The following is a 15796-nucleotide window of genomic DNA, read 5'->3' on the forward strand; positions in this document are numbered from 1 at the left end:
ACAATTCCCCTTGCGGAAAGCAATGCAAAATAAATCATCAACATGGACACAAGCACTTTTATAGCATTTCATTTATTGTTGGGTAACCATTTAAGATATTTATTCGGTAAAGCATCAAAGTTGTCACTCAACTTCAAAGGTCTAAATACATTAGCAAGCAGCTTTTTACTTCTTGGGGTCTTGGTTTCGTTTTGATTGGCATTGGCATTGGCATTGGTATTGGTATCCATATCGAGAGTTGGACTACCAACCTTTTCAAACTCAGGGAGAAGGTTAGTTTTAACAAGTGATGGAGTTCATCCCCTTCTTGCAGCAAACCTAGTTATAGGAGGAATGTTGTCTTCTTCAGGTAAACTAAGGGATTGGGTAATGAATGGAGTCGCCAGAGTAATGTTTGTAATGTCGTCAATGAATCAATTCATCAATGATTCAAAAGGGAGATAGACCTACTTCCTCCCCGGCAACGACGCCAAAAATGTTACCACACAATCTAGCAAGGATCTTAGGACGGGTACCCAAAGGACAACAACTAGACCAAATCGCAACAACGGGACGAACCCACTGTCACCTCAGTCAATGTACCCTGCTCTTTACAGACTTTCACCGATGCGAGGAGTCTCTGTATTAAGGAAATCATTAGAATAGTAAGGTCAACGGCCAAGTATGAGGCGATTTCCCAAAGCCCATTCAAAGGAGATACTCAAATAATGGCTTGGTTGCTACAAGAGCAAGATAAAGGATCTCCAAGAAAGGCTTGCAAGGAAGAGGCCTAGACCTAGGAAGAAGGCATTGTCAATACCTAGATCAAGGCTTCCAAAGGAAAGAAAGGACCTCTCTTAGGTTGTTGTGAAATAGTGATCATACAAAGGTTTGAGACCACAAGAGAGACCTAGGGGATCCAAGCAAGGCCTAGGGTTTGCTAAAATCAACAATGATGAGATACCTAAGCCAGGCAAGGATAGGATAGGCCAAGGAATGGTTAACTTCCAATGAGTTTTTAAGAGTGATTGACCCATGGAAAGCCACTAACAAAAGAAGCCTAGGAGCAATAATGATGTTGGACCTAGGGCTTGAGGCTTGTCCAAATATAGCCGCAGAAATTGCTTCAAACTTTGAGGACACCTAGAGGAGACACCAGTGCAGTAGTTGACCACCTCGCTCTTCACACGAACCACCCTAATGCATTCCACACTAGGCCCTAGGAGACCTTCTAGGAAGGGAAAAAAATGGGAGAAACTCGAAGAAATGGGTTAAGTTTCATCACCAAGGATTCCAGATTCAGTGCCTTACAATTAGGAAGAATGGAGTTAGGAGTTACATTGATTTTAAAAAAATTTGCACTATCAAGGAGACCTAAACATCTTTGTTAGCCCTAACAAGGCAACAACACTACTACTATAGGTATTTATACTTCGTTATTAATGATTGATGGAATTTCAAGGCAATGCAATGTGCAAATAGACCACTAGGAACATTCATTCACTTTATCTTTGACATGTAATGCATGCAATACTTCAAATCCCAATGTTTCCAAGAATTTGCATTTCAATTAGGGCATAATAAGATTTGACAAGACATTCCATACATTAATCATGTAACATATTAAAGAAAATAGAATCAAAATAGCACTTACAAGAGAGTGAATATATCCATCCATCAAGACATCAAAGAAGAAACCCTGAAATAAGATAGCAATATTTCCAAACATCAAAATGCATCCAAAACATACAACTCATCCTTCAATTGCAGGTTCGTAATCATTTCTCAAGAGGAATCCCAAATCCAAGTGATGATGTTAACCAAATGAGGCTAATTTCTAATTTATATGAGCCTCCAATATTTCGATTGGGCTTAATTAGCCTAATGAGCCCCTAAAATGACTCTAATGTGTAAAATAACAATATAATTGGTGACACACCCACCATATAGCTCACAAGTACTCAACAAGCCTTCCTAATGAGGCTGAAATGATAGAAAAATGGTGCAATAGGACTGTTGGAAGGCCAAGATGAGTCCTCCATGTGCCAAGATGAAGAGGATGGCTTTGATGATGATGACCAAGGAGTTGGCACCTTGGTTTCTAAGCAAAACATTTGTGGTGCTCCCAAGTGGTTGTGGGGCTCAGTAAATGGTCTAATGGGTCTCCAACCAAATCAAGCCAGTTGATGCTCCACCAATGAAGGCAAAGATGATGATACAAGTCTTCCCATGTCTCCCCGGGTGAGACAAAGCCTCATATGTGCCCTAAATCAGCTGCCAAGTGTCTGTTGCAAGTACGTGGTCAGTTGGGCAATGTGGTTCAAGTGCATCATCATCTTTGTATGGTTGGGGCACGAGCAAGTAGAGTGTGGTGCTGAAGAATCCCATGGCTTGGCAATCAACGCTCTGTTGTGGAGGAGGCCCATGGTGTTGCAATCAATGCTCGGTTGTGGAGGAGGCCCATGGCTCTCAATGCTCACCGTACAAGTGCCATCATGACCCTCTAAAGAGCTTCGATCACGTATAGGGAGGCCAAGCCCAAGATGAAGACCCACCAGCAATCTTGTATAAGATCCAATGCGTCTCATGCTCTTCGTAGTGGCATGCCCTTCACAGTGGGCTTCAGAATGTACAGGTGTTCCCAAGATCAAGAGGGAGGAAAAAAATGAACCCTATTAGGTGGTTTCAAACTCTAAGGCAGTGAGAGGTCCATGATACATCCATCAAATGGCAAGTGTCATATGAAATAATAGTGGAACAGAGTGGGGTAGCAGGGGAAGGCTCCAAGCCACATGCCATGGTACAAGGGTAGCTATAATGAAGCAAGCCCACACATGGGTGCATACATGTACGAGGGAGAAATCGTGGTACATGAGTTACCCCAACCTTTGTTTTTCCACCCTTCTTCATATGCCTTTTGCCTTTTATTGATTTTTCATTCTTTTAATTGCTCGTGTCTCTAGGGAATGAAATCATGATGCGTATGATATAGGAGTGATTAACCCCTTAAGGTTGGGCAATTCATCACCCATTAGGGTTGGGACAATCATGGGTTCCTTAATGATGCAGGGGGCTCACATAACAAACTTAGAGACTAGGATGATGGCCATAATGGTAAGGGGTATTGCTCATGTTTCGCTTTTGCCAACGTGCTAAATTTTTATGTGTCGTCCATCTTTTGCATCTTATGGTACATTTCCTATTGTAAGTGGCCAAATTAAGCTATTAATTTTCTTTTTAGCTGCATCAACTTTTGGGGCATTGTTCCAGGCCCAACCCAAAGTGTGGACAAGGGGAGGGGGAGACTAACTCCTTGTGGAGCCAATGGACAAACGTGGACTTGGATGGGGAAAGAGTGAAAAGGGGTCATAATGAGCGGAGGGAGTGATGTATATGGTGGTGGAAAGCGAGACCACGCAACCAAAATTGGGGTTTCCCATGTAGTGCCACTCCTAAATCTTACAACCAATAAAGGAGATCCCACAAGGACTAGGACACAAGATTAACCACCATGTTGGGACCAAGCCCATTATTTCCGCCAAATCCCCCCACTAATCCATGTCCAAATGTGTATAAGCAAGCAAAAACACACAATTGCATAATCAAAATAGGCGAGGGCACATAATCGCTGGCTCAGGTGGCAAATAATGGTGGCACATCGAGCTATTTGGTGGCTGCAAGGGGTTGCTAGCAACCGACTGAAGACAAATCTAGGAGAAAAATTATCCAATAGGGGTCACCCACTGGTGGTGGGTTACAGGTTCACTATGTGATGTATGTTTCGACTTAGAAGGTTTTCCTTTCTTGGTTTTTCCTGTAGTATTTTAAAGGGTTTGAATTTTTGTAAGTGATTCAAGATTAGCACAAGACTCATTGTGATCGATCAACCAAGTGGCAACATCCTCACAATGAAGGAGAGATCAAGGTGCTACACCTTATCTCATCCTTTGTTGGTGTGAAGTAACATCAAGCCTCTTTGTTAGGCAAAGCATCAAGGGGGTTCCCTGAGTAAATGTTTAGTTTGTTTTATGCCATAATTGATCCTTGGGCTCAGGACCATCTTATTTGTTGAAATATGTAACTAGGTTCGGTCTTCATAATGACATATGTAATCATGATTTTATGTATTTGATGTAATGAGAAAAATAAATTTATTATTATTGATCTTGAGCAATGGGCTTCATGCTCAAGGAAATTTATTTTTAGGTCAAACCATTGTTTTAAAAACCAATCGTTTCGACTCTGACTCGGCTGAGTTGGTCCGAGTCCATAGCCCAACAAGGTCGACTCGGCCTTTGAACCAGACCGGTCGGGCCGGGTTGTTACAGAGCTGGCCGAGTCGTTAACCAACTCGGGCGGCTCGGTAACAGCAGCCGGTCAAGTCACTTCAATGGCAATTTTTTTTTGAAATTTCATTTTTGGGGACTCCCTAGGCTTCCCTGTCTGACTCATGGGCTTCCTTGTCTGACTCTGGTCCAAAGGTTGAGCCAGATGATGTTGGTTCCTCTAGCAGTAGCCAGTATTACTGGTCACAGTTTACGTTTGTTGTAGAGGCCATTTCTAGCCTCCTTGGTTATGTGTTTTTGTTTTGATCTTTATATCATCATCATGTATGTATTGGAAAGTGAACTGGGTGCCATTTTGATATAATGGATATATTCTTGAGCCTACTTTGATCATATGTTGTCTTCTATCTATATTCTAATGTTGTGTGTTTGAAAACATGAATGAAAATCTTTAAAATTATGTTTTTTATAAAAAAAAAAATATTTAATGTATTTTTTACAATGATCGAGTCACTGAAATCGAGTCGACCGAGTCGATACCGAGTCGGAGTCGGAGTCGACCCTCAGCCGAGTCGGAGTCAGAGTTTTAAAACATTGGGTCAAACTCTCATTGAGAGATTCTAGGGCTTGTCATTGAATCTACAAGTCAAGAAAGTCATTGTCATGTATAAAAGACCCATTTGGGGCATGTTACATATTGTAAAGAAAAGATCATCCAAGGCCTCGTCTCAAGTGCTACAACAAGTCAGCCTTCAAAAAGAGGCAAGTTAGCCTATCAAGAGGGCATGTCGACCTAGGAATGATGAAAAGTCACCCTAAAAGCATGGAGAAGAGCCTATATATATATATATATATAAGGACTCGGCCTCACCAAAGGGATCATCCATCAAGCATCCACGACAAGGAAAAGAAGTGCAAATAAGAAGAGAAGAGAGCCTCTTGTGCAGCAAAGAGAAAGAAGAAGTTCGAAGTCTTCTAGCATTGTTTTTGGGCCCCTTATCTCGCACGTAGGACTACAACTAGGGTTTTTGCAGACCTTGAAAAATCCAAGATATAGTTCAAGAAATGAGCATTCTTGCTAGACGAATTCACAAGAAGAAGTGTCCAAGTCAAGCGCAGGATAGAAGCCTCACTTTTTGCCCAATCAACTCACACATGTGGTATCTCAGTAATTGCAGACAAGTCGAAAATTGCAACCCTGTAATAAGAGGCCGAAATTGAAGAGAAGTTGAAAATCAGTGGTGTAGCAATCAATTTAACCAACGTTGACTTCAAAGGAAGAAAGGATCTTCAAGGGAATAAGTGTGACTTGGTCTTGGAAGAGTGTTTGGTCAAGGTCTAGGTCTTGGAATTCGTCAATCGAAGATTCTATAAGAAGAAGAATTCTTGTGGGTTTTCCTCTTAGATTTGGAGAGGTTTTGGCCCTTGTTGATTGCCTATATCTTGTGTCCTTTGTTTCATTGTCCTTTATGATTTGGTAGTTGTTTGATGATAGAGAACACTCATAATAACAAAGCAAAAGAAGAAGTTAATCAAGCAGAGCAAAAATACATCACAAGAAGTTATCCTACACTTGTTACTCCTAGATTTCTCAACATGGTATCAGGGCTAAGGTGACAAGTCAAGGAAGGGCAGCCTAAAAGGATACTCTAAGACCGAAGCACTAGAAGATCATCAAGGGCATCAATCACCAATAAGATCCACTCCACTCAAAGGCACCTCAAAGATAAGGATTACATCATCGTGAAGGAAGTCTCTAAAGAAGACCTCAAAACCCTAATTCGTTAAAAGACGGATTTCTCACTTGAAGTACTCTTGGGAACCTCATCATCTCAAAGAAGGAGACCTCAAAAGACCCGAATAAACAAATACCAAATTGAAGCATCTTGAAGTCGAAAAATTCAAAGAAAGCAGCAAGAAAAGTGTGGTCATCATCAACAAGAATTCAAGGTGATCTCCCTCTATTTTGGTCAAAGATTACTTTTGAAGGAAGTCATCTTCATCAAATAAGTCATCTTCCACTATCAATATCATCATCAAAAACAAAAGGGCAACAAGTTGAAGATATTGACATCAAAAAGTATCTTCACAAGTAAGGATCTTTATTTCTATTGAGAAATCTAGCGCAGGCTTGTGATTTGACTTCTCCATTATTTGACAATTTCTTGTGATCTATTATTTCCTTCCTTTTAGTAGTTATGTTATTATCATCAAGACAATTGCCAAAAACACAAAAAACACTAGAGAACACATGATATAAGCGCTCAACCAGGGCAAAACCCCTATCTAGGGGAAAACCCGATCAAGAACTCTTCCTTCAGTGGATTCATATGACAGTTAGACAACCAAGGCCAAGACAACGACCTCCTTTCCTCCATCAAGGCAGCCTCTTTAATCTTCAATGAACATTAATGAAATTTAAGGTCAAAGTCTTCATGATGTGGATCTCGTTTCTACGACTCATGCAAGCAAAAAAGTGTGATTCCAAATCACATGTGCAAGTTATTCAAAGAGGCCTACATCTAACACCCTAGATCCAAATTGGGCATGTAATAGCATGTTGGAATTGTTGAATTTTTGTAGCTATGGTCGGTCTTCATAATATTCATTTGTACTCATAATGATGAAATATAAATTATATTCATAAAAGAAAAATAATTATTGGCTTTTTTATATTCAAAAGAAAAAAAAAATGTTGAAAGACATGTTCTTCATCCTTTGCAAAAGAAAATTGGAATTTTTGAATTCGTAATTTTGCCTCCACAAGAGTCCAAGTCGGCCCTCCAAGTAATAATGTCAACCTATGTATGGAGACACCCATTCGCATCATGTAAAGGCTATAAAGAGCCCACTCAACCTCCTCCCAAGAAACACTTCGGATCACACATCTAGCTCTGTTCAAGCGAAGAAGACAAGGAGTATTTGAAGGCCAAAAATCAAAATAAGAAAGATCATCTTATATACCTTGCTCAAGTGACAAAGGAAGGTCGAAATTTGTGTAAAGTTTTGTGGTACATTTTCTATGGTATAGTCCAAATTCTATGGGAGAGATGCAAGACGAATTTCGGCCCTCTTGGAGACCTTGTTTCTGTGGTATATTTTTGTGGCATAGTGCAAAGTCTGAGGCAGAGTTGCAGGACAATTTTCGGCTCTCTTAGAGACCTTGTTGCAAAGCTTCTATGGACAAAATTGTAGACATTTGTCTTGGATCTTGTGGAGGGTTGACTTGGCTCTTAGTGGATGGTTATCTTGTTGGTTAGTTGAATTTGATGTATCTCTTGTTGCATTGATTCTCTAAGGAAAAGGTTGGCTGGGTTTTTCCCCCATTGTGGGTTTTCTCGGAGTAAAATCTTTGTGTCTCTTTGTGCATTTATGATCTCTATTGTTCTACTTTCAGTGGTGTTGAATTTCTGAATTATAATTGCTTAATGATCATATTGTTGCACTAAACAACACACACACACACATATATATCATTGGAAGTAATTATCAGAGTTCAGAAATAAAGTGCTTGCATCTATTGTACTGGAAAAATCAACATGTACCGAAGCTTTGGTGAAGAAAAGAGCACAGAGATCACTCTTGAAAAAGACCTATCTTGAGATCATGTTGAAGAAACCCTAGATCTACAATCAAGTTGCATCCATGGCTTCTACTATGAAATCAAAAAACGAGTTAGAGGGGGCTACTAACTTTAGGGCTTGGAAAACAAGAATCGACCTAATTCTCACAAGGGAATTTCTTTTGGAAATTGTGCAAGGCAAGGTGAGTGAACCTACAGATGAAGCAGAAAAGAAGTATGAGAAGGAAGACATCACTGCTATGAGCATTATTGTGGACTCCATCAATGATCATTTAATTCCACACACCTCAAAGAAGATGTATGGTGCCCTAAATGATTTGTATATTGTCAACAATATTGCCCAAGTCATGAATTTGAGAAATGAGTTTTGTTATATAAGAATGAAAAGAGTGATACATTGGCCTCATACTTTGTAAGAATTTCTCAACTGAGAGATCAACTACAAGCTATTGATGAAATTGTCTCTGACAAAGAACTTGTGACTTCAGCACTTAATGGACTACCATGTTCATGGGATTCGTTTGCAGCAGGCATAAACAGCCAAAAGGAAGCTCCAAGTTTGGAAGAACTATGGGCATCTTGTGCTCAAGAAGAATCAATACTTTTGTCTAGAGAAAGAAAGTCAAAGGAAGAAGAAGATTCTCAAGCCTATGCAGCTCGTTCCAAGAAAGTTGGAGGAAGAAAGAAGTCTGATTTTCAGAAGAAGAAAAGGGATTTTGATAGAAGACCTAATCCTCAAAGGAAGAAAGATATGTCACAAATTCAATGTTTCCGTTGCAACAAATTTGGTCACTTCAAAGCCTAATGTCCTAAAAGATTCAATGATAGGAAGAAAAGAGGGAATTGGCATGCTACCACTGTAGAATTTGAAGAACATTCCAAGAGACCCAAAGTTGAAGGAGATAAAGACCACTTCTATTATTCCGCACTTGCAGGATCTCTTGCAGATGACAACAACATATGGTTGATCGACAATGGAGCTTCAAGACATATGACAGGGGAGCATGATCATCTTACAAGTTTGATGGAAAGAAGATTGGCACAAAAAGTGGAGCTTGGTGACAACAATATCTATGCAATCAAAGCAATCGGCACAACATCCATTGAGCTAGAAACAGGTGGAGCTTGGTGACAACAATATCTATGCAATCAAAGCAATTGGCACAACATCCGCTGAGCTAGAAACAAGTGAAAGCATTCACTTGAGCAACATACTCTATGTTCCAGGTTTGAAAAAGAATTTGGTTTCAATTTCATGTTTAGAAGATAGAGGAAATAGAGTAGCCTTCATTAATTGTAAAGTCCTTGTGTTAGACAAGGACTCTAGTATAAGCTCTGCTAAGGTTATGGGGATTTGTATAAACTCCTTGGGCAACCTTACCGAGCTTTAGTGCATAATGATATTAATCCTAGTGAGCTATGGCGTAGAAGATACGCACACCTTCATTATAGAGCATCGCTAGCTTTGAAGCAGATTGTTTTAGGTGTACTAGATTTGCAAGTGGATCGGAAAGGTGTGTGTAAGTGATGTGCTCTTAGAAAGAATGTTAAGAAACCCTTCACAAGCAGTGAACATAGGTCCAAAGAGATTTTGGATCTAGTCCACTCTAATGTGTGTGGTCCAATGCCAATGAAATTTCTTGGAGGCGCTCTATACTATGTATCCTTTATCAATGACTTCTCTCGCAGGATGTGGAGCTATTTGATGAAGTCAAAAGAAGAAGTTTTCAAAATGTTCCAAGAATTCAAAGTTGAAGTGGAGAAACAAAAAAGGAAGAGAATCAAGATCTTGAGATCAGATAACGGAGGAGAGGAACTCATTGCCTTTGGTAAGGAAGCTGGGACTAAGAGGGAGCTGATAGTTGCTTATAATCCTCAACATAATGTTGTAGTTGAAAGAAGGAATAGATCTATTGAAGATTCTATGAAGGCAATGATACATGATTAAGATGTACCAATGTTCTTGTGGGGAAAAGCAACCAGGATAGTCATTTGCATTCTGAATAGAAGTCCTCATCGAATTCTGGAAGCACGACCCTTGAAGAAGCATTCACCAGTCAGAAACCACAAGGTGATCATATGAGGATCTTTGGTTGTCTAGTGTTCATACATGTACCCAAGAATAAGAGAAATAAGTTAGAGCATTCCAAAAATAAGGGGATATTTGTTGGGTACAGTGAGTCATCAAAAGCCTATATGATCTATGTTCCAGGGAAACGAAAAGTTGAGGTAAGCAAGGACATGACTTTTGATGAAGATGTGGCTAATTGGAAATCCAACAACGAACATGTTGACTCTGAAGGTGAAGAAAGGAAGCATGTGGCTCCCAAAGAAGAGGTTACAAGTCCTCCCACATCCTCAAGTCATCCTGAGGATCATGAAGAAATGCCAAAAGGACCTTGTGAACCATTGGATCCTGTGGTTGTTCCAAAAAATAGAAAAATACCAACTTGGCTCAAATCTACTTTGCAGGATGCAGAAGGACATGCAGCTCCACGAGGCACCTTCAAGGAATCTAAGAAACCAAAGAGGTATTTTGGTTATGCAGCTTCAGTAACTAAGTTGATTGATTGTGCAATTTCTAACTTCAAGGAAGCAGCCACCCAGCAAGTGTGGAAGATGCAATGATGGAAGAATACCAATCTATCATGAAGAACGATGTCTGGGAAATTGTATCCTAGACATGAAGCAAAGTTTGTGGTAACCTCAAAGTAGATATATAAGATCAAGCATGCAATTGATGGGAGCATTCACAAATACAAGGCAAGATTTGTGGCTAGAGGGTTCTCCTTGAAAGAGGGAGAAGACTATGATGAGGTCTTTACATTGGTTGCCAGGTACACCACAATTAGATCTCTTATTTCTCTCACTTCATTTATGGGATGGAAGTTACATCATATGGATGTGAAGACCGCTTTCCTAAATGACATGATAGAGGAAGAGGTGTACATAGAGTAACGTCAAGGTTTTGCGGTTCATGAGAGGAAATCTCATGTGTGAAATCTGAAGAAGGCCTTGTATGGACTCAAGCAAGGTATTCTAGAATTGATGGATATCTTACGAGACTTGGTTTCTCTAAGAGAGTTATTGATCAAAACCTTTATATCAAGGTTGTGAAGCGTGAGCGAATGATGCTACTACTATATGTTGTTTATTTGTTCCTAGCAGGTGTAAAGCATCTAAGGAGACTTGGTATTTTAGAATTGATAGATATCTAGCAAGACTTCGTTTCTCTAAGGGTGTTGTTGATCCAAACCTTTATATCATGGTTGTGAAGGGTGAGCTAGTGATGCTACCACTATATGTTGATGATTTGTTCTTGACAGGTGTAAGAGGGTTTGGTCTCTGAATTTGACATGAATGATCTTGGCTTGATGCATTACTATTTGGGATTGGAAGTCTAGTAGAAACCTAGTGAAATTCTTCTTCGGAAAGGGAAATATCTCATCAAGATCCTTCAGAAGTTTGGAATGATGGAATGCAAGTCTATGGCAACTCCTATGGTGACAAATCTAAGAAAGTTGAAGGATTTTGAGTCTGATCTGGTAGATTTCTCCATGTACCAAAAATTGATTGGATCGTTGATGTATTTGGTGAATACCAAGCCAAACATTTGCTTTGCAATGAACACCTTGACTCAGTTCCAGATGGAACTGAGACATGAGCACTGGATTGCAACAAAGCATATATTGAGGTATTTGCATGGTACTATTGACTATTGTTTGAGATATGCTTCGAGTGGTGAGATACAGTTGCAGGGATATACGGATTCTAACTGGGCAGGGTGTGCGGGTGACAAGAAGCAGACATTTGTCACACTTAGTACTGCAGAAGCAAAGTATATTGCAACTTTTTTGGCATGTTGTAACTGAGTATGGCTTTGTAAGCTACTCTCTAGATTGTTCGACCAAATCCTAGAACCGACTGAGTTGTTCTGTGACGATCATAGTTGTGTGAAGCTGATAGAAAATCTTGTGTTTCACGATAAGTCGAAGCATATTAATATTAAGTACCACTTCATTTGCGATATGGTGGAGAAGGGAGCAATGAGGCTCTAATATATTCCCACAAATGAGCACACAGTTGATATTCTCACAAAGCCTTTGTCTCAAGCAAAACTTGTATACTTCAAAGACAAAATTGGACTTGTGGAGAACCCCTCTATCAGTTAGAGGGAGTGAAATTGGACTTGTGGAGAACCCCTCTATCAGTTAGAGGGAGTGTTGATGTGACATCAACAAGGGCATGGCTTGAATTGTTGGTGATAACAGGGGCATGGCTCAAATTGTTAGTGACAACAGGAGCATAGCCCAAAATGTTGGTGAGATAGCATGAGGGACAGACATTCTAGAGAGAATGATCCTTGAGACCCAGACACACATGGAGTGGGCGCCTCTTCAACATCATGGCCTAGAGTGAGGCCTTTGGATTTGGGACATGGATTTTCCTAGGGTTTGACCATGAGTGATGGCAACCTTGTGTTAAGAAATCTAGGGCGTAGGAATTTAGGTGATTTCCCTTTGATGATAATTGCTTGTGAATGCTTTTTACTTCTTTAGATTAGGATCTTCTTTTACTTAGATTATTATAGTGCTCTTCTTCATCAAACAGCTACCAAACCATAAACAATAATGAGACAAGGGACACAAGATGTAGGAGATCAACCAACGCGAAAACCGCTCCAACTTGAGAGGAAAACCCAAACAAATTCTTCTTCTTATAGAATCTTTAAGTGACGAATTCCAAGACCAAGACCCTTGACACAACAACTTCTCCAAGACTAAGTCACAAGACCCTTCTTCACTGCTTCTTCTTCTTGCCCAAGTCAACAAAAGTCAAACTACTTGCTTTCTTTTGGATCTCGGCTACCCTTCAGATTTCGACCTCTTGTTTCAAACTTGCAACCCTCGCCCTTTTCAAAAACCCTAGTTGTAGCACGTGGGAAGGATCATTACCAATTTTGTACCCTTGTTCCCTTCACTTGGATAGAGCCTTCTTCTGCTTCAATTCGGCTTGTATTTTTGACTTGTTCTCTCCCTTAATTTGACCTCCTAAGATGACTATTACAATCTCGGCTTCTTCTGCAACAGATGATACCACTCTTCCTCGCACATGTGAGAGATATTAGCCCTAAAAAACAGACCCAAAACAATTTGGCTTCTAGTTCTTCATTCTTCGCTTGGAGAGAGGTTCTTCTTATGCGATTCTCGCAATTCCTTTTCGAATTCAAATACTTGATCGAATGGTATCTCAATGGAGGCTGAGTCCTCACTATATATAGAGGATTGTCCATCAAAATAAGCCGACTTAATCTTGTGACTAGGCCAACATGCTTGTCTAGAATGATCTTTATCTCTTTTGAAGGTTGACACAAGGGAGTGCTTGTGACAAGGTCTTAGAGGGTTTGTGACACCAATAACTTCTCTTTTTACAATGTGTAAAATGCCCAAATGGATCTTCCATACTTGACATTGACTCAATAAACTTTATAACTTGATGACCAAACCTAATAGCTCACAATGGGAGCTTCAGCTAAAATAAGATTCCTTGAGCATGAAACCCATGTCTTAAGCATAACAAAATAATTTTATTTTTTTCTTCTTTATATCAATTACATGAAATCCTGATTACACGTGTTATTATGAATGACCGAACAAGTTACATATTTCAACACCCTGTACTAGTCGAAGTACGATGAGGTGAGGCACCCACAAGAACATGGTGACTAGTTGAGTGAGTACCATTGGTTAGAAGTGCTAACCTGGGTTGTGGTACCTATTCATAATGCTAATGTAGGTCAAGGGTGGTGACCTAGATGATGATCCTATCAATGACTATTTAAAGGCCAAAAATTAGAGAAAGATAGATCATCTTATATACCTCGCTCAAGTGACAAAGGAAGGTCAATATTTGTGTAAAGTTTTGTGGTATAACTCCAAACTCAGTGGGAGAGTTGCGGGACAAATTTCGGCCCTCTTGGAGACCTTACTTTTGCGGTATATTTATTTAGTTTTCTCATCAAACAATTACCAAACCGTAAACATAAAGATCATAAAAAACAAAAAAACACAAGATATAGGCTCCAAGCCAGAGCAAAACCACTCCAAGATTCAAGGGGTTTTTGACCCAAATTACATATTAAAAAAAAAAAACATTTTTCCTTTTTCTTTACAATAGGCCCAAATAGGATTGTGACTCTTTGACTCAAGAAAACCTAGAAGCATGAAGAACATGCTTATCTAATAAAATAATAATAATAAAAATATTTTCCTTCTTTTTTCTTTTACATAAAATATACAATCATATAGGTACAAAGATCATTATGAAGACCAAACCTAGTTACATTTCCTAACATTAAGTTCATTATGTGATGTACGTTTCGACTTAGAGAGCCTTTCTTTCTCAATTCCATCTATAATATCTTAAAGGGCTTGAATTTGTAAGTGATTGAAGATCACCACAAGGCTTAGTGGTATCGATCCACCGAGAGGCAACATTGTCACATGAAAGGAGAGATCAGGGTGTTAGACCTCATCTCATCCTTTGTTGGTGGAAAGTAATCATCAAGCCACTTTGCAAGGAAGACCATCGAGGAGGTTTCTTTAGTAAATGTTTGGTTTGTTTTATGCCACAATAGATCTTTGGGTTGAGGGCAATCCTATTGAAGAATCCTCTTTAGTGGGTTTTTGACTTTACAGTTTACCCTAGTTGGTCAAGAGATTACCCATTCTTGGATACTAATCTCTCCCCCTCAATCAATTATTATAGGCAACTGAGAAAGGAGGGTTATTCTGCTTGATATCCTCTCATCATTGATTTTCCTTGGACTCCATTTCCCTTGAATATTGGCATAGATATTCACATCTCTCCATCACCAATATTTCCTTTTTCTCTTAAATCCAACTTGATCACTAGGGTCACCTATGATATCACCATGATCCTTAAGGTTTATGGTCTAGTGATTCTTAGGGGAGCCCCTCAAAGTCAGAGGACAGCCAACCTAAAGCAGCAAAGGTAGGTCGCTGAGGTGACAATGGGTGACCTATCGAGGTTCCACCTGGATTGCACAGTGTGCGTTGGATCTTTCACTCTAATCATTAAACCTCTTATGTGGCAACAATCTCAAAATCAGTTCATAATAAAACTAAACATAAAAATAAAAGAAACGAATATGGCAGCCCTGCATACCAGATAGTCCTAATAACAATAAGTCAAAACTGTCAAGACAAACCAAAAAACTAAGCCCTTCAACTTAACATGTTCATTTCAATATTGATAACATTTAAATGATGAACTCCTCTTGTTACAACATAGCGTCAAGTGGCAATAAGCAAGACCTTCTCTGCAGTCACTGATTTCTTTTCATAAAGAACAGCACAACAAACTAAAATGTGACAACATTTTTCAACAAGTGGCAAAGTTACTATTTAGTATATCATCTGATTTTGGTTGCATATAGGAGCAATGGACTTGACTCGCTCTCAGCACTAATGAAGATTCAAAATAAAATTAAAAAAACTACTATAAATAATTAACTGGCTCCAACTCACAAATCTGATTATCTTTATAAGTAATATATTGAAATAAAAATGACGCCACACAACAATCTAAATGCATAAAGGTTTAGTAGCTTGGCTACTAACCGACATATCTTCTGAATCATCTTGGCCAAGTAATTGCAAAACTGTTTGCACGAGTTTCCCAGCCAAAGAGGTTCCTTCTTTCTTGACACTGGGGAAGCTTCCCAATCTGCAAAAATATAATTAACCTCACAATAGGAGAATATAAACTTTATCTTGCACATGAGAGTAGCACCAAACATAGTTTGCGACTTTATAGTGATTACTGAAATTAAAAGACATGAAAAAGGCAAGGTTAAGGAAGATGTATTTTGGATTAAATATAAGAACCAATAATGAGCTCTAAAAGTTATTCGAAAATTAATATG

General features: G+C 39.3%; 1 protein-coding gene across 1 annotated transcript in view; it reads right to left on the reverse strand.

The window, feature by feature from the left end:
- Positions 1–15796, reverse strand: part of LOC149260950 (proline-, glutamic acid/leucine-rich protein) — a 319977-nt gene that overhangs the window by 237547 nt on the left and 66634 nt on the right. The window contains exon 5 of the mRNA XM_089421448.1: positions 15492–15597. Within this exon, the coding sequence (XP_089277574.1) occupies positions 15492–15597 (106 nt within the window). The remainder of the gene's footprint in view (positions 1–15491; positions 15598–15796) is intronic.

The sequence above is a fragment of the Pinus tabuliformis genome, chromosome 6 (genome assembly GCF_031772625.1).
Source record: "Pinus tabuliformis cultivar Carrire ecotype Pingquan chromosome 6, CPIR1, whole genome shotgun sequence".
Lineage (NCBI taxonomy): Eukaryota > Viridiplantae > Streptophyta > Pinopsida > Pinales > Pinaceae > Pinus > Pinus tabuliformis.